The following is a 27,552-nucleotide window of genomic DNA, read 5'->3' on the forward strand; positions in this document are numbered from 1 at the left end:
AGCAGCGACTGGAACTTTGAAAATATTGTAGTGCAAGGAGAGGTTCAAAATGTCGAATCCGGAACTTAGAGTCCTGGGTCCACATGTTGCACGGCAACCATTGGTGCAGCAATTAAAACGCTGGATGTGCCTTTCAATTATGCAGCTTATTAGGTTAGAATGTTCTAGGATTATTGCTTTCGATTAGGGTAAGTGATGGGGCTGGTTTGACCTGCTCTGCGGATTGCCTGACAGTAAGCCTGTCTAGTTTGATGTTTAGAGGTCAAAGTGAGGCCTAGATTATTTTTCTGGAAAGATATTGCAAGGCATCTACGTTCAGAGACAATGCCAGCAACGCCTGATTGAACAATGAGTAGATTGCAAGTCATCCAAAGTCCTAGAAAGTTGTTGAATGTACCGACTTATGAACAGTTACGCTATAAGCCTTTGAATATGAGAGTTGAGGTCATGAAAATGTCATTATTTTTTCCACCGCAGCTGGGGAGAAAGCTGAATAAACCATTTTTTAAAAAAAATTGGATCACAGGTTTCCCTGTAAAGCAATGGACATCGCAGAGAGGCAGCAGCTCAGTTAGGCGAGCAGAGGCAAAAGATCGCTTGGCTAGCAGAGATAGCAGAGCCAGAAGCCGAATGGAGACAGCATCCAGCTAAACAGATGTGTCCTGCAGCTTTCTATGGATTCTGAGAGAACACCCTGTCATGGCGAGGTCTAGGTAGAATCATTGGAACAATCTTTACTGCTGGTGCTGTATTTAAGAACATCTCCGAGAATTGCGGAAAGCGCCGTCACACGCAGTTACTACTCGGTGAAGTGGGAATACAGGGGCCCATTGGAGGCTGGGAGCATCCGTGGATTGCTGTAAGAACCGGAATTCATTGGGGAGCCCGATGTACAAATAGCATAAAATGGGGTGCGGTCTCCGCTGTAGATTAAACTTTAAGATGCCTCTGAAAAGAAAATGTTGTTTGCTGTTAGTAATACGGTATTGTAAAATATTTTAAAAGGTGAAATCCTACTTGGTAATTCATGCATCTGGAACCTGGATTTCAAATCGCTTTGTCAAATTTATCGGCCTAAATGGAGATCGTGATATCTGAACGACACCAAGATCAGAGGAGCACAGAGACCTGGGAGTGTAGCAGGGCCGGCAGTCGTTATAGATACAGATAAAGCAGGAGAGACATCATCTTCGTGTTTTTCTGTGTACAAGGATGAGAATTCCAAAATGTATGTCACTGGACTGATGAACTAATAGTTACCCAAGCCCTGTTGCAGCCAGGAGCAGCATCTTTAACCCACATGTTTGTGAGATGATGCTTTCGTTCAGAAATGACTTTGCCATGTGCGAATGTCTGCCTTCAACACAGGGCTGCCTCTCGGCAAACCAATTGGGCCGTGGGACCTGTGCCCGATTGTGAGAACTTCTTTCGGCTTCTCCAGAAATGGAAATGGAATTCAAGCTGAGTCGAGTTAATAGGTGTAACTTTAAATGGGTCTAAGGTTTCTTCGAGGACAATTGATGACTTTGGTGAGGGGGCTGATGTGGTCAGAATATTTTTGAACAGAGCGTTGATTGACACAACTCTGCTCCGGGCGTCATTTGCAAACGGCTACCTCTCCATATGGGCTGCAGTTTTGTTAAATGCGTTTCAGAGTGAACAGCCAAACATCGCTTTTAATCTTTAGGTGAAACATTTGGCGGCCAAGACTGGCAATATTTCTGTCCGTGTTTTGGCATTTCCGCTTAGTCTGATTTGAGTAGGTAATTGCAATTCAGCTACAATCTTGGCAGAACAATTGGACAGGAACAACTGTAGCAGCTGATAAAACGTCTGAGCTACGGTTATGCGGAATATATAACAGAGTGTAAACTATTTCAGGTTCTGATGTTGTTTTCTGCAGGCCCAGAAACCCACTTTTTGGGATTGTGCTTGCAAAATGTTCAGTCATGTGACACATTTAATAAGGTCAAATCCGAAGAAAAAGTGCAAGTTTTTAGTCTCAGTAATGTTGACCGTGAAACAATTGCCGATTGTTGTTTAAACCCATCCGCTCCACTATTGTCCTTCAGGGAACGAAACCTGCCGCCATTACACGGTCTGGCCTCCATGTTACTCCAGAGCCACCGCGATGTTTTTGACTCTTAATTGCCCTCTGAAAGGCTGTGGGAATCCATTCGGTTCAAAGGTAATTAGATTTGGGCAACAAACTCTGGCCTTGCTCGCGACGGCCACGTCCCATGAGAGGGTAAACAAAACCGTGGGATCTATAATCGAAGAAGAATATTGTGCTTGTTAAAGTTGGGTATTGCGGGTTCTGAACCCCCAATTTTATTGATGGCACTTGCAAATCGTACAGCCGTGCGACACATTTAGTTGGAGCAAAATAGAGTAAGGTTTACAAGCTGTTCAGGCCAACTATATCTATGATCTCAGGCAGCGATTTACAATACTGCATGCGCTATAGCGTTATTGTTTTATGCCTGAATGGGGAGCGCACGGTGAGATCTCTGGCTGCAGCGCTTAGTCATCGGGCACATCTTCTCTGTTCGCCTCTCTCTCCCTCCCGATTATCTCTTGCCTGAATTGTTCTCGTTTTGCTTTCTAGATTTCTGCACCGCTCAAAGATAAAGTCCTGGTCTCCTTTGTACCGTTTCTAATCCAGTTAACCTTCCCTCTCCCCAGTCATTGGTACCCCCGCGTTTGACCGTGGTCTCCTGGACCTCCCAGAAATCTCACATATGAGCAGCAAGGCATTCAAACATGTTTCTCACATCTATCTTTGTTCAAATGTCTTTTCTCTCAAGGTTCCAAGTTCTCTTATCCCGAGATGGTGCTAGAAACTCCAATCGTCACTTTTTACATACACAAGCAATTCTAACAGGCAGCCTCAGTGTCTCGCTTTTTTGTGCGATTAGGCATTTTATTTCCAAAACTTGATAGGATTTATATGTCCTCCGCTATCTTGACATTGTTTATCTATACTTCACACTAATTCTAAGTTTTCGCACTTTATTATAACACAGATTCAAATTAATACGGAAGCTAGATGTTGGTTTCTAAATTTCGTTTAACAATTAGTTTTCTGGTTCGAACTCGAACAATCTTACGCCAGGAAGAGGGAATCAAAACATCCAATGCTGGAAATGCTCAGCACTTCAGGTAGTATCTGTGGGAAAAAAATGATCACGCAAATGTTCTTTGCTCAGAGCTGGGAGATGCTAGAGAGTTATATGTTTATAAACAATTATCCAGCCAGTTTGTCAGCAAGTGCAATAACTTTTTTCTGTCCTTGCTCAGAAACCTTAAATCTCTAAATTCTGAAATTTGTGATGAGCCTTCGTCCAACTGATTTGTTAACTTCTCCCGCAATTCACACAGACGATTCCTCATATGTGAGCACATTGTATTTTTAAAGTTCGCCTTCACATCACTAACAATGAACACAAATTCAATTATTCGTGCATTTAGATAACTGTTATTCCTGAAATCCTTACTTAATCGTTAGAGTTAGTGTATGCAACGAATGGTTTGAAATGTGCTTTATATATCGTATTCCGTTAATGGTGACAAGGACAATTATTTACAGTTATTTAGCATTTCAATCATGTTTTTGTTTTGTTTTCCCCGTGGAGTCAAATTAATTCCCCTGACGTGTCAAAATAACATGTTACTTATTTAAATAGTGACTCTCAGTAAAGTTGGTGCCTGATATCTGACATTTTGAGAAAGGGACCTTGTTGGATAATGACCTACACACAGTAGGAAAACAAAAAACATAACCAGAGCAATGAAAACAGAGATTTGTATAGTATTTGTCATTCGAAGACCAGTACACTATGGATTCATATATTCAGGAATCAATGCTTCAAAATGTAAAAATTGGTCTCCAGGATTTGCATTCGAAACATTGGCGAATATGGAATATTCGTCTCTAAAATCTAAAGTGAACTGCCACCGAAGCCTTACGCTGTTCTCAATCGATATTCTGACAAGCACAATATCTCTGAACTTCGGGATATGCAGAACAGTAAAAACAAGCACCCGTTTCCACTTTGAGTGTAGTTAAGACTTTACTCAGCATTAGATCATGTCTCTCTCTATCATACGTGCAGCAATTTTCGAGAGCTTTCTGGCTATCGTCACGCAGATGACCCATGAGGATCCAATAGAAGATGATATAAAATTAATTTCATCAGAGCCCCAACTATTTAGAGCGTGCGCACAAAACATCAAGTTCCAACCTGCCCGCCAGCCTGGGCAGCTTTCGCCACTTAGGACTCATCTTGTTTCACAACATGTAGTGAAAAGTTATTCAAATATATACAGGGTAAACAGCAAAGTCAAGAAATACACCATGACATTTGAAAACAAAGTTTCATTTCAATGAACAACTTGAGTCATTTCATTTCTTCTAGCTACAATGTATACCTGTCTACTTTATATTATGTTGGTGTGTCCATGTAGCGTCCTGTCTCTATACTATTATATGCCTCCGAACAAGTGGGCATACCGACTACTTTCGAATCGTTTTTTTCAAATCACATCTGACGTAAAATATACAAGTGCATGAAATTTAAATTTGTGCGGAGATCAGCCTGTATTAAAAATGCAATCCCTGTAGCCGAAACAGGTCAACTGTGAGACAAAACTATGAACAACTTACACCCATATCACAGATAGAAACCAACAATTCAACTGCATTAATGAAATTACAAATAAACATGTTATACAATGTAACTTATCAGAATAGATATGGATCATTATATATGGCAAGCCTGCTCTCCGGCTCTCTCTCTTACACAGAGAAATAAACACACACACACACGCGTACATACAAGAATACATTTACACTCAGAAACACACACACACACACACACATCACACACACACATATTCGTTTGGGCATACACATTCACACCACGTGCACACACAATCACACACGCACTCATGCACACACGTGCGCACAAAATCTCCCACAGAAAAACACAGATACGTTCACTGAGGCACACACATTCTCTCTCTCTCTCTTTCTCACACACACACACACAGACACACAGATGCACACACGTTCATACACACGCGCTCACACTTACAGACAGAAAGAGACACACACACACTCAGGTACACACATTCTCACACACACACACACACATACAGGAGCATGCAAATAAACTGAAAACGATTAATGTAACGGTAAAAGTTATCGTACTGGTAATTAGATGAACAAAATAAAATTCGTTTGTACAGTTTTGTGTAATACCAATCTTAATTCTGTTTTAAAATGTCGGATATCTGTAACATCTTGAATAAAACACTCTCACTCTGTCGCCTCTTCATCGTCATTTGCGACAGAATGTACTCCATCAGTATCGTCCCCTGTGAAGCAGAAGGAAAATGTTCATCTACAAGGCTGCAAAAGTAACTGATATACTGTCTCTGAACTCCTCCAGTAAGAACAAGCAATACAGATACAAATTATTTTAAAAAAATCTTCCTGAGACAGAATGTTACAGTTTTCGAAACTTTCCGACAGATTGCTGACTTTACTTCCAGGATCCTGTGTGACGATTTGCTGTGGCAACTTGTTATATCGTCAACTGCCATTCAATTAGACGATATCAATGTAATGACAGAGTTAGGGGGTTGATGGGGGAGGGGCGATGGTGTGGCGCTTTGAACTAAAATACTATCCGTGCACCCATGAGACCATCGCCATTTTTTGCACCTCTGATCTGATTCCATTTATTAGCTAATTTTCGGCTACACCAGGAAACATCTTTTTTGATTCAAGTGTTCGTCTGTGTGTGCATTTATGTGTAAATTCCGTCATCAAGATATTATCCCACAATTCAGAATTCTGAGTCAGTATTTCATTTCATATATTGATCGACGACTTCCATTTATAAGAGTTGTGGATTGATTTTATCAGACTCCGTATTGGGAAAAGTGGATCAATTCAACAAATGCAACCGTATCGACAGCCAGTGATGGGGCGCAGTGTCTGTCACAACTAAAACCGACTGCTTCTATCAAATGCAATTCGAGCAACTGTATATGGTTGGAATATATTTCGCATGATGTTGCAGAGAGATGTGAGAGTGAATGATGAACATGCTCATTTAGTGGAAACGGGGCTGAGGTGTAACACTTCAGGGTTCTGTCGCAAGTAGCAATTTTGACTAGCTTTGCTAAATATATACATTTTACGTGATATGATATGATATGATGTGATATGATGCGATACAAGATGATATGATATGATGAGTGTAGATTAATTCAGGGAATTTGGAGAGGAGCAAGCAGAATGAATGTTTTTTCCATCCTCATGCACAACGTCTTGACGTTTCGATAATTTCCTGGAATCAGTCACCTCTTCAGTTTCTTTGCCGTCGGCTCTCTTGCACTAACAATCACTGAGAGGAAATTGCCTGATTTCTTTCAGCCTATGGCCTGCCTGAATTTAATATGAACTTCTGATAATGAAGAATTATTAATTTTTTGAGCATTGTGTGCACAGCATTGTGTGATTCCTTTTCTCATTCTAACATGAAATATACAATGGATCCAGCAATTGCCAAGCATACCTTTACAACCCTTGTTTCCCTTGATCGGATTGAACTCTATTCCCAGGATAACCACAATCCCAAACATGATCAGTGCCGCGAGACCCAAATGAATTGGTGTAGAACTGTAAGCTAGAAGATGATCAAAATTGGTGAGAGTTAATATGAAATAGTCTTTTTTAAATTGCAATGACCATTCACACCGTAATACTATCTCAACTTCCCCTTCCAGATAGGGGAGCTTGGAGACATTGTCCTATGCCACTCATGGTCAGGGACACACTCATTCCGGGATGACATTATTCGGCCTCTATTTCTCTATGTTGGTCCCCCTTCATAAATTGGACACGTAATCCAAAGGTCGAGATGAATGATAGAGGGATATGAATTCCTAAAATTACTGGGGCAGCTGTGCATCTTCAATTTTACTTATGTGTCAATAATGGTGACGGTGAAAGAACTGAACTTATATGTTCAAACAAAATACGTCTGGTTCACTGATGTCCTTTGTGGAATGAAATCGGCCGTCCTCGCGTGATCTGGTTATCATGTGACTCCAGATCCTCAGCGATGTGGTTGACTATGAGCCGCTCTCCAGTTGGCCAAGCAGTTCACTCAGCGATGCATGCTAAATGCCTGTCAAAGAGACCCATAGAATCCAGTGACGAAAAAAGGGAAAATGGACAATGCTTGAGAAGGAGCCGCAGAACATAATGCACTTATACCCAACAGTGAACTTAATCTGTTTAACAGCGTTAACAGGCTCCATCAATGGTTTCCATGCTCAGCGCGAGAATATTGTTGGCCTGGAAACTATTCCGGAAAAATTGTAACAAGTGGAGGAAGTTTAATTGCACAAACCATTTCTCAAAGTCTCCAATGTCGGTGGAGCGGATCTAATATACAGTACATTCAGCTACACTGTAATATGAATTACCAGCAAACCAGACGACAGGCCGCAGGCTAGTCTGATTCTGGGAAGAAAAAAAATGATCAACAGAATGGGAACACATCTTGCAATCATGTAGCAAATCACATAATTGATCTTTGCTGAAGGTGGAATCGTCATACTAATGTATCACTGCTTCATTATTTTTTTGAAAAGTTATGTTATCAACTATTTTCCCCATTCATCCATAGGTCCAGTCATTGGTTTATGCAGTGTTTAATTTCCTCATTTGTTCATTTTCATTATTCATTCATTGGAATAAATATGTCATTAGGAGCATTTGATTTTAGTTATAACATAAATCCTATTTGATTTCTGGCTGGATTTTAATACTCAGTTAAGTCTAACCCTATTAAGACAGTGACAAGCTGCCAGTAAACTAAGATATACAAGCTTGTATTCTGTCCAAGCGGTATTAAAAGGGAACAGACTTCCAAAATCCCATGAATATTGTGAAATGTCACATCTCCTGTAGGCTTTCACGCCATCCAGAAATTCTTCAAACTTTTCCGAGTTGAGGCATTAACATGAAATTATCTTTTCTAAACACAATGACTACAGCAAGCATGGATTAATCGAATTCCTCTGGAATATAATACAGCCATGAGGATCTTTAGAACCGGTTATCAAGCCAGAGGGATGATTTAGAAGATCAATATGTTACTGGGAATGGTGTTGCGCGCTCTCTCTCTCTCTCTCTCTTTCAATCTCGGTAGTAATGTGTCTGGACTTTAATTTTCAAAGTAACCATAATGGGGAGAGGAATCCATTGCAAACTAATATCCTTTGGGAAGAAAACGTTGAAATCTTCTCCATACACCAGCACCCAGGAAGACAATGGAACAATAAGGCCGCATTATCGAATCACAGCACCGAGGCCACATGAAGGATAGTCAATCATAGATAAATTCGCTTTATCAACTTCACAATATGTTGAAAAAAACCTTAAGCTTTCCAATAATACTATCATTTGCTCTAGAATGAGTGTGTGTGCGTGTGTGTGCGCGTGTTTGCGTGAGGCACTATGTCAGCCTGTGTTTGCATGTGTCTGTATGTTTGTGTGACTGTATGTCTGCTGGTGCGTGTGATTGTGTGAGTCTAATAGTGTGTCTGTATGAGTGCATGTTTGTAAGTTTGCGTGTGTGAGTGAGTACAAGCTTGTGTGTGTTTGCAAGTGTATGTGCGATTCTGTGTAAGTGTGTGTGTAATGTTGTGTAATTGTGTGTGCGTATGCTTGTGTGTAAGTGTTTATGTGTGTGTGCCTGCTTGTGTACGTGTGCGTGTGTTTGTGTGTCAATGTGTCTGTTTGTGTGTGTGACCATGTGTGTGTGTATAATTGTGTGTGTGGGTAAATATGTGTTCGTGAGTATGTGTGTGTGTGAGGGAGAGAGTTCATGTGTGAGTGTGTGCTAGTCTGTGTTTGTAAATCTATATGTGTGTGTGTATGTGTATGTTTCTGTGAGTGTGTGAGCGTGTGTGTTGATGTGTGTATGTGAGTGGTTGCGCGTATGTTTGTGTGTATGTGTTTGTGTGTGAGTGCGTACTTGTATGTGCTTATAAGTGTTTGTGCGAATGTGTGTATGTGTGTGAGTGCGTGTGAGTGAGTGCTTGTGTGCGTATGTGTCAGTGTGTTTGTGTGAGAGAGAGTTAGTGCGTGAGTGTTTGCTACTGTGAGTTTTTAAACATATCGTTGAGGTTGTATGTGTGTGTGTGTTTGTGTGTGTGTGAGCGTGTGTATTGATGTTTGTGTATCTGAGAGTGTGTGTGCGTATGATTTGGGGTGTGCGTGTGTGTGTTTATATGTGAGTGCGTGCTTGTGTGTGATGGTAAGTGTGTGTACGGGTATGTGTGCGTGCATGTGAAAGTGCGTGTGGGTGAGTGCTTATATGCATATGTGTGAGTGTGTGCCTAAGAGAGGGAGACTTAGTGTGTGAGGGTGAGCTAATGTGTGTTTGTGAATGTATATTTGAGTGTGCCTTTGTGAGTGCGTGTTTGTGTGCGTGTGGGTGCGTGTGTTGATGTGTGTGTGCGCGAATGTGTGCGTATCTGTGTGTATGTTTTAGTAATTGTTTGAATGCGCATGTGCGTGTTGGTGTGTGTTGGTGTGTGTGAGTGTGTGTGTGTGTGTTGGCTGTTTGCGTGTGCCTGTTTGTGTGTGTGTGCGTGCCTGAGTGTGTGTGTGTGTTTCTATCTGTGTGTGTGAGAGAGAGTGCGTGTGCGCGTGTGCGAGTGAGTGTACGTGCGTGTGCGCGTGTTTGTGCTTGTGTGCATTGTTATGTTTGTATGTATGTGTGTGTGTGTGCGAGTGAGTGCGTGTGAGTACGTGCTTGCGTGTGCACCTAAGGGTGTGTGTGAGAGTGTGTGTAAGATTGTGTGCAATGTTGTGTAATTGTGAGTGTGTATGTTTAGGTGTGAATGTTTATGTGTGCGCCTGCTTGTGTTTGTGCTTGTGTGCCAAAGCGTCTATTTGTGTGTGTGATCTTGTGTGTGGGGGTAAATGTGTGTGCGTGAGTGTGTGTGTGTGAGAGAGAGAGTTGGTGTGTGATTGTGTGCTAGTCTGTGTTTGTAAGTCTATATGTGATTGGGTCTGTGTGTGTATGTGTATGTTTGTGTGAGTGTGAGCGTGTGTGTTGATGTGTGTGTGTGAGTGTGTGCACATATGTTTGTGTGTGTGTGTTTCTGTGTGAGTGTGTGCTTGTATGTGTTTGTAAGTGTTTGTGCGAGTGTGTGTATGTGTGAGAGTTCATGTGAGTGAGTGCTTGTGTGCGTATGTGTCAGTGTGTTTGCGTGAGAGAAAGTTAGTGTGTGAGTGCATGCTAGTGTGTGTTTGTAAATGTATCGTTGAGTTTGTCTCTGTGTGTGTGAGTTTGTGTGTGCGTGTGAGAGAGTGTGTGTTGCTGTGTGTGTATTTGAGAGTGTGTGTGCATATGATTATATGTGTGTGTGTGTGTTTGTGTGTGTTTATGTGTGAGTGCGTGCTTGTGTGTGTTTGTAAGTGTGTTTGCAGGTATGTGTGCGTGCGTGTGAGAGTGCATGTGTATGAGTGCTTGCGTGCGTATGTATGGGTGTGTGTGTGAGAGAGAGAGAGAGTTAGTGTGTGAGCTAGTGTGTGTTTGTAAATGTATTTTTGAGTGTGTTTGTGTGAGTGTGTGTGTTTGCGTGTGTGTGTGAGTGCACGTGTTGATGTGTGTGTATGTGAATGTGTGCGTATGTGTTAGTAATTGTATGTGTGCGCGTGTGTGTGTTGGTGTATGTTGGTGTGAGTGAGTGTGTGTGTGTTTTGTCTGTTTGCGTGTGCCTGTTTGCTTGTGAGTGTGTGCGTGTGAGAGTGTGTGTGTGTTTCTGTCTGTGTGTGTAAGAGAGAGAGAGTGCGAGTGTGTGTGTGCATGTGTGAGTGAGTGTATGTGAGTATGCATGTGCGTGTGTGTGTGCTTGTGTACATTGTTATGTTTGTGCATACGTGTGTGTACGTGTGTGTGTGAGTGAGTGCGTGTGAGTATGTGCTTGTGTGTGTTCATAAGGGTTTGTGTGAGAGTGCGTGTGTGTTTGTGTGCGTTGATGTGTGTGAGTATGTGTAATTTTGTGTGTGAGACTGTGTGTGTGACTTTTGGTGTGTTTGAAAGCGTGCATGTCTGCGTGTGTGAGCTTGAGTGTGTGTGTAAGTCCATGAGTAACTTTGTGTGTATATATTTACGTGTGTTGTCTTGTTTGAGTGTATGTGAGTGTGTTCGTGTTTATGTGTGCATGAATGTGCCTGTGACTGTTTGCGTGAGTGTGTGTGTTTGTATGTGCGACTGTGTGTGTTGGTGTGTGAGTGTGCGTGTGTATGTGTATATGTGTGTGTCTGTTTGTGTATGAGTGTGTGTGTGTGTGTTTGTGTGTGCATCCGTGTGTGCATGACTCTTTGTGTGTGTGTGAGTGTGCTTAGATTTGTGTGTGAGGGCGTATGTGTGTGCTTGGGCGTGTGAGAGTGTGTGAGAGTCAATGTGTGTGAGCATGTGTGTGTGAGTCTGTATGAGTGTCTGTGAGTGTGCGCTTGTCTGTGTTTGCGAATGTGTGCATGTGTATGTGTGTGTTGATGTGTGTTGATGATTGTGGGTGTGTGCAAGATTGTGTGTTTGTGTTTTTGTGTGTATGTGTGTGTGCCTGTGAGAGTGTGTGACAGAGAGAGACTGCATGTGATTGTCTGTGTGTGACTGTGTGTGAGAGTCTGTGTGCATGTGTGAGTATATGTTGAGGTGTCGATCAGTTTATGTGTTTGTATGTGTGTTTGTGTGTGTGTGAGTGTGTCTGTGTGTGTATGTGTCAGTGTGTATGTGAGGTTGTATCAGTGCGTGTGACTGCGTGTTTTTGTGTGTTTGTGAGTTTGCGTGTGAGAGTGAGTGTGTGCGAGTTTGTGTGAGTGCTTTTGTGTGTGAATGTGTGAGAGAGAGGGTGACTCCGTGTGTGAATGTGTGTGTGTGTTTGAGCGTGTGTGCGAGTGAGAGGGTGTGAGTGTTTTCGAGAGGGTGCCTGAGTGAGTGTGTAAGTTTGTGTGTGTTTGTGACTGTTGGTGCGTGAGTGTATGCTAGTGTGTGAGTGAATCCCTGTGTGTGTGTGTATTTGTGTGTTTGTGTGTTTGCATTCTGGGTGCTTGAGCGACAGACTGTGTGTGCTTAATTTGTGTGTGACAGTGTGTATGAGTGTGTTTGTGTGTGTGCGTGCATGATTTTGATTTGTGTGTATGTGCGTATGTGTGTGTGATCATGTGTCAGTGTTTGATTGCCTATGTGTTAGTGTGTGAGTGTGTGTGTATGCATGTGTGCGTGCCTGTTTGTGTGTGTGAGCATGTGTTTGTGTGTGTGAGAGTTTGTATGAGAGCTTGTGAGTGCGTGCTTGTATGTGTTTGTGTTGATGGGTGTTAATGCTTGTGAGTGTGCCTGAACCTGTTTGTGTGCATGCCTGCGTGTGTGTGTATGAGTGTGCATGTGAGTGCATGTGTAAGATGGAGACTGTTTGTGTGTGTCTGTGTGTGAGTTTGTGTGAGAGTCTATGGGTGCATTCTTGTGTGAGTTTCTGTATTTGATTGCATGTGTGCATGTGTGAGTGTGTGTTGACATGTGTAAATCTGTGTGTGCGTTTGTGCATGTGTGCATGTGTACTTCCGTGTGTGTATGAATGCGTTAGAGTGCGTGCTTGAGTGTGTTTATAAATGTGTGTGTGAATGTGTTCACATGTGTTGATCTGCTTGAGTGTGTGTGTCTGTGCGTCTGCGTGTAAGAATGTGCATGTGAGTATGTGTGTGAGTGACTGTGTGTGTGCGTGTGTGTGTATGTATGTCTGAGTTCGAGAGAGTGTGTGAGAGAGAACATGTTTGTTTTTGAGAGGGTACATGAAGAAGCGTGTAATTTTGTTTTTGTTTAAGCTTGTGACTGTTAGTGTGTGTGAGTGTCTGTTAGTGTGTGTGTGTGTGTTTGCATGTGTGTGTGCATGTGTGTGAGGCAGAGTGTGTAAGTGTGTGCCTGAGGGTATGTGTGTGTGTGAGTATGTGTAAGTGTGTACACATGTTTGTGTGTGTGTGTGTGTTTGTATAATATTATGTGTGTGTGTGTGTTTGTATAAAATTGTGTGTGTGTGTGTGTTTGTGAGAGAGTGCGTGTGTGAACGTTAGCCTGTGGTTGTGTGCACGTGCTTGCTGGTGTGTGTGTGTGTGTGTGCATGCGTGAGTTTGAGTGTGTGTTCGTGTGTGTGAGTGTGTGTCTGCGTGAGTGTGCGTGAGTGTGTGTCTGCGTGAGTGTGTGCTTGTGCTTTAGTGTACATATGCTTGCATGTGAGCTTGTGTGTGTGTTTGTTCGTGTTTGTGTGCGTGTGAATGTGTGTGTATGTGTGTGTGCGTGAGTGTGTGTGCATGTGTTTGTATTTTTTTCTGTTTGTGTACATGTATGCAAGTGTGTGTCTGAGTATGTGGGTGTGTGTCTGTGAGGGAGAGAGAAGGACAGAGAGAGAGAACTTGTGTGAGCGTGTGCTTCTCTGTGCTTGCAAGTATATGTGTGAGTGCATTTAAGTGTGTGTATCTGTGTGTGTGTGTGTGCGTGTGTATGTCTGTTTGTGTGAGTGTGTGTGTTTGTCTGTGTGTGTGTGTGTGTGTATGTCTGCTTGTGTGAGTGTGTGTGTGTGTGTGTGTGTGTTTCTGTGTATGTGTGTGTGTGTATGTGTGTATGTGTGTGTTTTAGTGCCCAGGGACAGCGTGTGACATAAGCATGGCAGTTGCCATTTACCAATGGAAAAACTTCAGTAGGTTTTATATCTTCTGCGATTGCATGGAAAGGTGCCGTAGCAAGCTATTGGTGGTGACGGAGTGCGTGAGTTTCTCTTGGAGCAAATGCTGGCACGGGAGGTGAAGGGAAAACGTATTTCGTCGTGGAGTAATGCTGGGGTTGGCGAAAATGGCTGAGGATGGTTACTGCAACTCACTTGCACCTGCATACATTTAGTCAACTGGATTCACTGGTCAAAAAGCGCTCTCCACTACATTGGGAACACCAAATGTAGATTGGGTGACAGATTTTCAGGACACGTTTGATCTGTCCGCAAGCATGAACCAGACCTTCCTGCTGCTGCCATTTCAACAGGCCATCCTGCTCTGATGCCCACATGTCCACCCTTGGCCTGTGGTAATGTTCCAGTGAAGCCAATGTGAACTGGAGGAACAGCAACTCATCTTCTGATTAGGCACTTTACAGCCTTTTGGACATAATATTGAGTTGAACAAGATCAGACAATAAACTCTGTCCTCAATTTTGATGTTTTTTTTCCATCCCTGTTCCCAACAGAACCATCTGTAACTTTGCTTTCACCGCTTGCTGACTCTTCTTCTGGTATAAACACATTATTCTACATTAGCTTTATGTCATTATTAGCATATTTTAAAGACATTAAAGCAACTATTAACACCCAGCTAGGCCTTGTGTGCATGAGATCTTTATCAAATACAAAATGAGCTCCTACCTTTTCATTTCTGTCTTCAAATTTCTACTTTCATTTTAGTTTTAATTGTTAAGTGAGCTAGTTAGTGTAGTCAGGAAATGGCACAGAATGAAATTTAAACAGGAACAAATTTTCTTACGGTCGGATGGATATATTGACTGTGAATCACACTGACCTGTTACAGTGATGAGCACAGTTTCACTCAGAGCCGAGGATAGGTTTCTTCCGTCAATCAGCGCTTCATAGCGACAGGTGTAACTTCCTTTCTCAGAGTGATGGATATTCCTGATGGTGAAGGTGACAGAATTGATCCCTGAAGGAGCAGACTTGAACCCATAGTGATTCACATACCCTTCTCTGTATAGGTAAAATACGCTGGCGGGATTGTCCCCGGGGCTTGTACAGTTAAATGTGACAGCTCCACCCAGAAAAACAACGCTAGATTCCACGGATATGTCTGGTTCGGGAAGTTCTGGAATTGGAATTGAAGAGGTAGCAACGATTGATTCAAAGTTCGAAACTGACTTTTATTCCTTATTTTCTTTATCATGCTCTTAATGATTTTGCAAAGCTCTATGAAAAACTCTCTTAAACTTCCTTGATCTACGAGAAAATTCGCAGCTTCTCCAGTGTCTTTGCATACCAACGTTGGTATGCAAAGAGACTGGAGAAGCTGGGAATTTTCTCCTAATTCAAGAAAGCTTATGTATGGAAATAAGCCAATGCGACTGAATGAAGGTAACATTCAGCACCGGTGTGTGGAAGGGATCTCTGATGTCATAATGTGCCTAATATAACCCCAATTAAAACTGTGGAATATCCCGCCAATTGTCGCTGGCTTCCCCCAGCGCCAGAACACTTCAGCAACTGACTGGCCCCTCACACCATTCTCCTGCCTTCCACTCCTGCCCATCACAGCCGCTGCAATTACAGTCGATATACAGCGGGTACATCGGACACAATTATGGAATGAGGTCGCAGAACATTTGGACAACCTTCCCGCTAATTTTTAATGACGGACATTGTAAGTAAATGAATCATTGATTATTTCAAACAGCTAACACAATAATTAGAAATGTTGAAATCTCTGTTCCCTGTCACTCACCTGCTATAGTCACCGTTACAGCCTGGCTCAGTTTGGAATCGAACTGCCTGCTCTGGACGGTAATTCTATATTGACATTGGTATTGTCCGCTGTTGCTTGGACTGGTATTCGGGAATCTTAAAGAATTGGTATTTGTGATGGTTCGTCTAGATGACAGCTGTTGATGTCCTTTATAAAAATAAAACATTTTCTTGCGATTGTCTCCGGTCACGGTGCAGGTCAAGGTGATCGTCTCTCCTGCTGCGTACACCCCTGTGGTCTGATCAAGAGCTATCACTGGGGTTTTTAGCGGACCTGTGGTAAAATGATTTGAGGGAACAATTAGAAATGGATCAGAGCTTTTCCATGTACAGCAGTAGGTTATAAACACATTAACTAATCTGTGTCGAGACACGGTGTTCACAAGTGTTTGAGAATTAACAAATGTAGAGATCAGGATTTGATGACGAAGGAAGGAGGATAAGCAAACACATTTATAAACGCCAATGAGGAACTCGGCCTTCCCCAACAGCTCTACGTTTGCTAAAGTACGCCCAAAGTGAGTTCATTAATTAGTCTATAAGCAACAGTCATAAACAGGTATGAGGAGAGCAAGATCGCATGAACAGAAATCAATTCGTTACAGGAAAACCGGCGTGCTTTTTCCTTCAGTGATGTGCTTTCAAGATGAATGTTTGGCCCATGGATACCGAAGCGAAGATGCCAATGATTTGAACCACAACAATGGAGCGTTTTGCGATACCTCAACACGGAAGACTGGGCACTCGTTTTAATGTCCTATCTAATTAGGGGACGATACACAATCACGCAGGATTGGGACCGGGTAAGTGACTGCCTGGATTATGGAGCTCAGGCCCTGGAGCATTGACATCTGCCTCCGACAGTGCAGCACTCCCTCAAAACTGGCACCAGGGGGAGTGCCGGCCTAAGTGATGGCTCTCATTTCTAGAGCCGGAATTGATCACACAAGCTTCTGACTTAGGATAGCGTGCCGCATTCTTATTAAGGGCATGAATGAAGATAGTCCATGACAAAGGCAGTTAGTGCCAGCATCAATGTGGAGAATTAAAGACAAACAGTGAAACGATTGGACGGTACATTATGCCCCACCACATGTGGTATTTGTGATGGGGTTCCTCTAATGCCTGACAGGCTCATTGGTCGCGGTTGGGCACTCGGGCCGAACATGATGGCAGAAAGAGCATAACCCACTCCCGGGATGTGCCATGATCTCATCCAACAATGGACGCCCCCTCACTCAGTGACAGGATCGTTCAGCTTTTGATTGGCCCCTCACACTCTCCTCCTGCTTTCCTCCGCTTCCCATCTCAACACTTTCACTTGTACCTTATGCCCAGCGGGTGAATTCAAAGCCCATTCTTTCAGGGAAAGTGTCAGGACTTGAGCAATGAAGTCGTTGGTTTTCGCATACAATCCTGCCCCCGAATAGTGACCGTTTCATTTCGATGCAAGGACCTGAATTTGTCAATGTGCCAAGCCCGGCGAAGAGACATATTAACAATTTATGTTCTCTGTCACCCACCTCTCGTAGTCACGGTCACAGCCTCGCTCTTTGGTGATGTTAGATGTCGACCCCCGATGGAAATTCCGTATTGACATTGGTATCGCCCTTTGCTACTTCTACCAGCAACCGGGAAAGTTCCAGTATTGACATTTGTATCAATTTGCCTGGAGGACTGCAGTGCATCATCTTTGTAGAAATTGAAGGTTTTCTGACGATCATCCCCAGTCACAGCGCAGGTCATGGTGACAGTCTCTCCTACTACATACACCCCTGTCGATTGATCAAGTGTTATCAGTGGTTTTCTTAGCGGCTCTGTGAAAAATAAAAAATAAAATAAGATTGGCAAGACAATTATAAATGAATCGCACTAGAACAATGCACAGTAATTGTTGGTACGATAAGGTCAATTGAACCATTCCGAAGGAGGCGGTTTAGAACAGCGAAATAGTTCGGAACAAGGGTGAGTTGGGGTGGTGATTAAAATGACTAACTAAATTATACATTTAAAGCGCGTTTCAGAAACTGATTCTCGCTTAGATATTGCAACAGAATTTCAGCTGTTTGCTGACATATCGAATTCTGTGTATTGCTGTATGTGCCTGTGTGTATGCGAGCAATCCTGTGTGTTTGTGTGTGTGCGCGCGGATGCGTTTAAGAGTGTGTGCGTGAGAGTGTTTGCGAGTGTATGTGCGTGTGTGTATGTTTCTCTGTGTGTTTGCCTGCGTATGTTTGTGTGCACGTGTGCGTGCGTGTGCGCGGGCGCAGGCGTTTCGTGTGCGTGTGTGCCTCCATGCAGCAGATGGTTTGCAGATGGTCAAGGAGGAGGCTCATCACCACATACAAAATGGCAACTATGATGTTAATTTCTTGTGCTGAAAGTAGATTCAACACAAACCTTCAAACGGAACTGGATAAACATTGCTAAGGGGAAATATGTCAAAAATTTTGAATAAATGCTTGGGAACGAAAATAACTTCGCTTCAAAAGGGCAACTAGGAAGATGCAATTAAATTCTGCCCTTGCCATTTCCAGCCACATTCTGTGAACAATTTAAGAAAAAGTTGATAGCTCTTTGAAAGAGTTTTCACAGGCAGGATAGGACGACTGCTCCCGCCTGTGCTGTTGTATTTTCTCATTTTGTGATTAATGGTGGCACGAACAGTGTTGTTCAATGTGTCGGATCAGAATTAGACAAGCGGTGAACACAAAGTCATCCTGAGTGTTAGAGAATGTGAACACTGGGTTCCTTTAAAATTATCAGCACTGATTGGAATAGATATATTAATATTCGCTTTTCCCCCTCAGTCACCCGCTGTAGTGAAATTCACAGATTCACTGAGCTGGGATTCTAACTCCCTTCCCTTGACTGAGGCTCTATATTTACAATGTTACCGCGCCCCCCACCCCCCGCCCCCCCAACCCCCTCCCACATAATAACCCCTTGGTCTGTGTCGGGCACAGTGAATGTGTCAATGTTGCCCTTTGTGACCAGTTTTTAAGAGGACAGAGGTTGATTATCTTTTCACATAAACACTAATGGGACAATGACCGAATTGCGTGCACATGTTGAGTGATAATGTTCTGTGAAGTAAAGGCAAATGGGACCACGTACAGACACCTGAAGTTGGAGACACCAGACGTTTCTCACTGTTTCATCTGATACACTGTCCTACTAATTTGCAACTATCCCACTTTACTTTAACTGTGTCAGGGAACTTCAACAGAGTTCTTGTCGCCGGGGAAGTCCAGGCTGGATTATGGAGCTCAACTCCTTGAGTATATACATCCACCTACGACAGTGCAGCACTCCCTCAGCACCGGCACTGCCGGCCGGTATGATGCTCTCATTTCTAGAGACGGGGCTGATCACACAAGCTTCTGACTTAGGGTAGTGTGCCGCATTCTTAGTAAGGGCATGAATGAAGATAGCCCATGACAAAGGCAGCTAGTGCCAGCCTCAATGTGGAGAATTAAAGGCAAACGTTGAAGCGATTGGGCGGTACAGCGTGCTCCAGCACATGTGGTTTTTGCGATGGTGTTCCTCTATTGTGTGACCGGCTCAATGGCCGTGGTTGGACACTCGGGCGCAACATGATGTCAGAAAAAGCATAACCCAATGGCGAGATATACCGTGACGTCACCCAACAATGGACGCCCCCTCAGTCAGTAACAGGATCCTTCAGCAGCTGACTGCCGGCTCACATCCTCCTCCTGCTTTCCTCCGCCTCCAATTTCAACACTTGCAGTGGTAGCTGATGCCCAGCCGGTGAATTCAGGGCCCATTCTTTCAGGGAAAGTGTCAGGGCTTGAGCAATGGAGTCAATGCATTTCTGAAACACTCCTCTCCTCAAACACTGACCGCTTCATTTAGTTGCAATAATCGCAGTTTGTCAACGTGCCAAGATTGGTGTAGAGACATGCTAACAATCTCTGTTCTCTGTCACTGACCTCTGGTAGTCACGGTCACAGCCTCGCTCTTTGGGGATGTCAGGTGCCGACCCCCAATGGAAATTCCGTATGCACATCGGTCTCGGCCTTTGCTACTTCTACCAGCAGTCGGGAAAGTCCCGGTATTGACATTTGTATCAATTTTCCAGGAGTTCTTCATCTTTGTAAAAATTGACGGTTTTCTCTCGATCATCTCCAGTCACAGTGCACGTCATGGTTAAAGTCTCTCTTATTACATATACCCCTTTAGATTCATTAAGTGTTATCAGTGGTTTTCTTAGCAGCTCAGTGATAAAAATAATAAAATAAAATTGGCAACACAATTATAAATGAATCGCACGAGAGTACTATACAATAATTGTTGGTGCGATAAAGTAAATTGAACAATGCCGAATGATGATGTTTACATCAACGGAAAATATTCGATCAAGTGTGAGTTGGAGTGCTGATTGAAATGACCAAATAAATAATACATTTCAAAGCGCAATTTCAGAAACAGGTTCTTGTTTCAATATTGTGACAGAATTTCAGCTGCTTTCTAGCATTTCTAATTATCTGTGTATTACCGTATGTGCCTGTGTGTATGCGTGCAATCATGTGCGTGTGTATGTGTGTGCGTGTGTGTTTAAGAGTATGTGTTTGAGAGTGTTTGTGAGTGTGTGTGCGTGTGTGTATGTATGTATGTCTGTGTTAGTTTCTGAATGTGTTTGTGTGCGTGTGTTTGTGTGCCTGTGTGCAAGTGTGCGCGTGCCCAGGCGTTTCCTGTGCGTCTGTTCCTCCATGAACCAGAAGGATTGCAGATTGTCAAGGAGCAGGCGCATCACCACCTTCAAAAGGGCAACTATGATGGGAATTACTTGTGCTAAAATTAAATGCAACACAAACCTTCAAACGGAACTGGATAAACATTGCTATGGGATAGTTTGTCAGATGTTTTAGATAAATACTTGGGAGCGAATATAACATAGCTTCAAAAGGGCAACTAGAAAGATGCAATCGAGCTCTGCCTTTTCATTTCCAGCCACAAACCGTGAACAAATGAAGAAATAGTTGAGAGGCCGATTGCTCCGGTCTGTGTTGTTGAATTTTCTCATTCTGTGATTAATGGTGACACTGGCAGTGATGAGTAAATGTGTCGGATCAGGATTAGACAAGAGATGAATATAATGTCCTGCTGAGTGTTAGAGAATGTGAAAACTGGCTTCTTATTAAATTACCAGGAGTGATTGAATAGACATATTAATATTCGCTGTCCCCCCTCATTCACCTGCTTTCGTGAAATTCACAGATTGACTGAACTGGAATTCCAACTCCCTTCCCAACACGGGGGCTGTATATTTACAATGTTACCCCCCACATTTGTCTGTATCGGGCACTGTGAATGTTTCAATGTTGTCCTTTGTGACGATTTGATTAGAGGACAGAGGTTGATTATCTTTGCATATAAAGAATAATGAGACAATGACCGAATTGCGTGCACATATTGAGTGATGTATTCTGAAGGATCAATATTGCCACACAGGAGACAGAACAGGACAGGACTTCCGATTAATGTTCTGTGAAGTGAAGGCCAGTGGGACGACGTCCAGGCACCTGAGATTCGAGGCACCAGAGGTTTGTCACTGTCTCATCTTAAGCACGGTCCTGATAAACTGCAGCTCTCACACTTTACTCTAACTGTGTCAGGGAACTTCAATGCTGGAGTAGCTGTCGCCGGGCGAGTCTCGTGCTGGTTTATGGGACTCAAGTCCAAGAGTATATAAATCTACCTTCGGCAATGCAGCACTCCCTCATTACTCACACCGGTAGCGCAGATGGCGGGGAGGTGTTGGGATGCGTGGCCGGGGGGCATTGCTGGGGAGTGCCTGTGTGCATTACAATGATCAAATCCTAGAGTATATACACGTCACTCCGACAGTGTAGCGCTGCCTCAATGCTGTCACTTTGCCATGATAAACGACCCAACTCGCCACCATGGTCCATTTCCGCAATGCCAGAATACTTCAGCTGATTTCGTACATTCACACGCTCCTCATGCTGCCTTAACTCCTCTCGTTACCTCAGCAATACAGTCAGGCCTGACTCACTCAGGCTTTCTGGCTTTCATGGAATATGGCAGGAACTAAGCAATGAAATCCAAGGTCATTCCGTCTTACCCCTCACCTCTATTATCGACAGTTCTATTTTCTGACAGCAATTAGCACATGGAGTTTTGGAAGTCGCAATGACTTTGAAAAAAATCATTGTTCACAATCTCTCTTCCTTGTCACTCACCTGCTACAGTCACCATCACAGCTTTGCTCATTGGAGAAAAGAACTGTGAAATCCCAGAACAATATCCGCATTGATACCGCCCTCCATGGTTAAAAGCAGGAATCGAGAACATTACACGTTCACCCTGTTTGGAAATTGGAGAACGGCTGAGTACTTGATTATCCTTGTAAATGCAGAAGGCTTTATCATAATAGTTCACCATCATTGCCTGCACAGTGCAGGTAATGGTGACATCCTCTGTTTCTAAGTAAACACCAGTCGGTTGGTCAAGTGATATCTTTGGATTTCTTCGTGCATCTGTGGAGGAAAAAACATAAAGGTCTGTTAGGAATGGATCTCCAGGGTTTCAGTTACAGTGGAAATTTGGTGACTCAGTTCGTGCTGAAGGAAGATGATTCCATTGGAAATGAGTTGGAACAAAATGATGTTTAGTGATTTGTTAACTGAGAAATAGTGTGATATTTGAAGTAACGCGATGGGTTTCAGTAACTCCTGGCGTTGCAAACAGCTACTTCTGAAATATTGGAAATCAAATGGTCACGCCAAAGAAACGAAATCAGTTAGACATTTGATCAGAAATGTTACCCTGGCATACAAGTGAATGGAAGAGTTTGTTTGATGAGCTTTCAATATTTATAGTCAATTTGGCCGAGGAGAAAATGTGACTAAACATAATGAAATTCTCCTTTAAACCGTGTGGATTTGAATTTCGAACAATGGAGTTGCCCTTGTGAACCGGAAGTATTATTCAATCATTCCGGAAGTGATTGCATTTGGCCAGGCTGACATTTGTTGCCCATCCCTCATTGCCTTTGAGAATCTGATTTTGAGTGTCTCTGAGGCGATGCAGCCGGTGATATATTGCTAAACGAAAGATGCTGATGGGAAGCAGGACGTGTGATTGGACCCCCCAGACACTTAGCCCTCACCCCCAGTGGCCCCATTCCAAGCCATCAACTCCATCCCGCTCCCTGGACAATATCAGGCACTGAGAGAGCCTCTTTACAACGTTAGTTCCACCTTTGACCCTGAGTTGACCGTACACGCTCCATCACTCTGAACACTTGTATCCGCCTCAGTGGCATCACCTGACTCCACCTCCGCGTCATTTGATCTGCTCTTGTCACCTCCAGCCATGTCTATTCCACCTGCACCCTGAGGAAACCCACATATTCCACCGGGTGTAAACTTGAAATTAACTAAACATCTCCTGTCCTCTCTTCATTCGCAACAAGCTCCATTGATACATGACACCGGTTCAAACAGAAGTACATTTTCCCACGTCGCCAGCCCATGAAGGGAAGCCTAGATTTCACAATAAGCTCATTCTTGTTGTCAAATCCCCCCATGGCCCTCGAAGCCTCTCTATCTGTGTAATCTCCTCCAATCCCCCCTGCCCTCCGTCATCTCTGCGCTCCTCTCGTTCCGGCCGTTTGAGATTTCCATCGCTCCACAATAGGCGTATTCAGCTGCCTGGGGGGCCCGAAGCTTTGGGCTTTCCTCGCTGCACTGTGTCACCTTTCCCTGTCTTACTTTAGGATACACCTTCATACCTGCTTGTTCGGCATAGAATTTGGCCTCCGGCCCAAAAATCTCCGTCCGTTACATGGTGTCTAATATCGTTCCATACTGGTTCCCGTGAAGCGCCTTGGGCCATGATACTCTGTTAAAGCCGCTATTTAAGTGAATGCAAATTGGTGTTGCTGTGAGTCTATCAGAGGGAATTGGTGCTGGGTGGACAACTACAGATTATACAAAATAAAATGTGATTAATGGTGTTGGATGGAGGGGAAGGTGACGAGGGAGCACTAGAGGGTATTGAACTCTCAGAATAAGTACTGCAGTGCGACCGAAACAGCTCCGGTGTGTCAGGGAAAAGTTGGCATCAGGACGACGGGGTGCGACTATACTGAACAAGGTCTTAGTCAAAGCTATTAGGAAAACACAATGCATAGAAATGAGTAACGCGTTTATTTTAACTGAGAGAGCCATTATTCGAGGTGGAAAGCGACAGTTGCTCTGTTTGATCCATTGAAAAATTCTCGATGGTGATGCAGGCTTGGCTCAGTGGACAGGGACGATATTTGTGAGATTAGACCTCTGAAGAATTAGAGAAAAATTTCCAGGCTAATTGGTGTGAATTCTGACAGCAGTCTGCATGTACAATGCTGAGCGTAGAAGATAAATGGACGAAATGGAAGTGCTTCAGGTAAATTAACTGTTTCCTGAACGGGATAGAGCGATCCTGTGTCCAATATTTTCTTGTGCAGAACGAGGAGAAATAAATGCCAAAGTAAAACAACACCTTCCAATGATGATTTTGACACAAAGCGCTGAGGGGAGGAAAAATTTGCACCTGCTACTGCATAATGGCTCCAAAGCCGAGGTACATTGATAGTTTCCTGTTTAATTTATGTAGTTAAGGGTAATGTATCCAAAGCTAATCAAAGGACAGAACCAATAGGCCAGGCACGCTGGCATAGAAAGACAGAACAGATATAAAGGATACAATGGCCTCCTCTGTCCTTATAGCAAATGTGGGGACTCTGAATGGGGCATTCAAATACATTTTGAAATCATTATAACATTCATTGGAACATTGGTCTGTGACCATCTGGAAAACTGGATTGCTGCCTCGCCATCCTCGGCCCAGAAATGAAATGGGATAAGGTGTCAAAAAGCACATTTTTCACTGCCTTATCGCACTGGCAACTGCTAGAATGCATGCTGCATTGCAGCTATCAATGTTTCAACACGATGGGTTACAGCAATCAAACTCATTTCCATTAAATTAATTGAACAGTATGGGCATTATTTATTCAATGTCAGGATTTCAGAGAGAAATGTCAATACTTACAGTTAGACACGCTCCGCTGAACTGCAAAAGCCACTGAAATGAGAGAATATGAATTGATTAAATGAAGACCTATACCTTCCCTTTACCCTGGAATCAGAGAATAATACAATGCAGTACAGAGAAGGCCCTTCCTCCCATTGTACACTTTGCAGCTTGTTTGTAGAGCTTTGCAACTAATTCCACTTCCTGCTATTCCTAATATACATGTATTCTGCCCTCCGCACAGGCAATTGTCCAATCATCTTTCAAAGGTTCATAATTCCATTGGAAACAATTTCTCCTTATCCAATCCGTCAAAAACAATCATAATTTTGAACATCATCAAATCTCGCCTCATACTTTTTTCTGCTCTCAGTAGAACAAGCCTAGCATTTCTACTCTACCCACGCAACTGCAGCGTGGGACTGGAATAGACAGACAAGGCAATAGGTCCAGAGCCTTCAGGAGTGAATCGTGGAATATAGGTCGGTATAAAGTTGGAACGATCTTCTGTCATATGCGAGGACAATGCTTTAATTATTTACAAATTTAAATATGATTTGATATGGATCAGAGGCTACATGTGGGACTTATTTTTTTAACGTTCGTTCATGGAATGAGGACATCATTGGCTGGAAAATTATTTAGGATCTAATTATGCTTGAAAACGTTTAAGAAATAAACACATTGTTGGGTGCCTGGGCCCAGGTCAGATTTTCTTCCCGATTTGACAACAACTCCTTGGTCATTGCAAATTATTTATTAAATAGCAGCACCACTGCCAGCAGGGTGATTTGAACCCTTGTTTCCGAACACAACAACCAGAATCACGGATCAAGTAATTACACCAACGCTTCCACCTGACTTTTGCTATGATCTAATTAAATTATGTCACAAGCGTTAAGTGCTGAATGGCCTAATCATTTTCCTATATCCTGTTCAGTTTCCTTTGCCTGTATTTTCGATGCCGAACATGTCACCTTCTGGCACAGCTGAAATTGTAGTGACGTTGAAATTTTAGTTAACAGTGAAGGCCACAGAAGGAAATTTGAAGAGACATGGCGGCCTGGTGAAATGCAGGTGAGATTTCATTCAGAGAAGTGTGAGTTGCTGCATTACAGACGACACAGGAGAAAAGACAAGCTGAATAAAATTGTGAAAGTATTCCAAAGTGTGCAGGAATGGAGTTCACATACTCCAATATTCTAAGATAGCGGAAACAGGTTGGAAGCAGTTCAGAGAAGGATTACCAGACTGATACCAGGAAAAGTTGGGCAATCCATGCATTTAACCGATGGATTTCAGAAGAGTTAGAAAGACTTGATTGAAACATATAAGATTCTGAGGACTCTCGAAAGCATGGATGTGGAGAGGATGATTCCCCTTGTGAGAGGATGAAGGACTAGGGGTCACAGTTTAAAAATAAGAGTTCGCCCATTTAAAACGGAGTTAGGCGATTTTTTTTCTTTGAGTGGATCGTGAGTCTTTGGAACTCTCTCAGCAAAAAAAAAAACTTGCAAGGAATTGTAGTTCGAAACATAAGCGCAAAAATAACAAAAGGAGGAAGTGATTCTCAAAAAATACATAAATCATCGGCTAGGTCTCATCTAGGATATTATCTCCAATCCTGGCATAAACTTTAGGGAGGATGTCAAAGAAGTGTGGAAAGTACATTGGACACATTGGTTCCAGGAATGAACGGGCATCAGTTATGTGGAGAGATAGGAAAAGATGGGATCGCTCTGCTAATTGCGTGAAATTCAATAACGGAACACATAGACTCAGGCACACGGACTGAGGCAGACACACAGACTGGTACAGAACAGAGAAGGCTATGAGGACACATCACAGAATGATAGAATCACACAGTGCAGAAGCGGCCCTTCGGCCCATCGACTCTGCACCGACACGTGAGAAACACATGCTGGATGTTTCAAAATCGTCAACGGGTTTGATCGGTTAAATAAGGAGAAATTGTATCCACTGGCGAGAGGGTCGGTATCAGATGCCCCAGATTTCGAACGATTTGAAAATAAAGCAAAGGGGGATCTGGGGGAACATGGTGCTGTCTGCGTATGTTGACAAGCGGCATTGGAGGGTTGAGGGGTGTGCTATGAGGTTCTGATTCCTCTGGCATTCCGATCCCACTCAGGTTGGCTTTGGAGAAGGACGCAAGATCAAGGAGAACAATGTCTTCAGATTCAGTTCTTTCTCTATCTCTCAATTCTCATTATTTGCCATTTACATTCAAGATTCAGCTGTCACACGGAGCAGCTGAGCTCACAGTGAAGAGACAGTGCGCCAGGGCCTCGAGAATCTTAAAATTTTCTCTGCGGTTAATTGAACTTTGTACAACCTTCTCTGCCCGTGTATCAGACACGCTGTGTCTGTGTGCCTGTCTCACTTTGTGCGTATGCGTCTCTCTCTCTATGTCTGTTTATGTGTGTCTTTCTCTGCCTGTGAGAGTTTACCTCTCCGTATGTCTGTTGTTGAATGTCTCTCTATGTTTATTTGTCTCTGTCTATGTGAAAGGCTCTAACTGCGTGTCTGTCTCTACACGTGCCTCTATTCCTGTTTGTATGCCTGTATGTTTATCGTTGTATCTGAATCTGTGTGACTAAATTCGTGTATGTGCCTGACTCTGTGTATGTACCTATCCCTGTCCACGTGTTGTCTCCGTCTGAACCTCTGTCCCTGTCTGCCAGCACCGGTATGGAATGAATTAATGCATTACCAGTAGCCTCTGAAATTTAAAAAAAAAACTTGGGAAGGTACATGATAAAATTTGAGCAGAAATAGCAGCTGCTGCAATGTGTTTTTTTCTGGACGTTAGTCTCCGCCGCTATACAGACCTCTATCTCAATGATGTGACCAACTCCAGCC

General features: G+C 43.2%; 1 protein-coding gene across 1 annotated transcript in view; it reads right to left on the bottom strand.

Moving 5' to 3' along the window:
• Positions 1–24,145, bottom strand: part of LOC144672414 (Fc receptor-like protein 5) — a 60,128-nt gene extending 35,983 nt beyond the window's left edge. Inside the window, exons 1-4 of the mRNA XM_078534259.1 lie at positions 23,387–24,145; positions 21,834–22,130; positions 17,130–17,423; positions 15,587–15,880 (exon numbers count right to left, since the gene is read on the bottom strand). Coding sequence (XP_078390385.1) covers positions 15,587–15,880; positions 17,130–17,423; positions 21,834–22,038 — 793 coding nt within the window. The 5' untranslated portion in view covers positions 22,039–22,130; positions 23,387–24,145. The remainder of the gene's footprint in view (positions 1–15,586; positions 15,881–17,129; positions 17,424–21,833; positions 22,131–23,386) is intronic.
• Positions 24,146–27,552: the final 3,407 nt, after the last annotated feature.

The sequence above is a fragment of the Cetorhinus maximus genome, chromosome 38 (assembly GCF_964194155.1).
Source record: "Cetorhinus maximus chromosome 38, sCetMax3.hap1.1, whole genome shotgun sequence".
Classification (NCBI taxonomy): domain Eukaryota; kingdom Metazoa; phylum Chordata; class Chondrichthyes; order Lamniformes; family Cetorhinidae; genus Cetorhinus; species Cetorhinus maximus.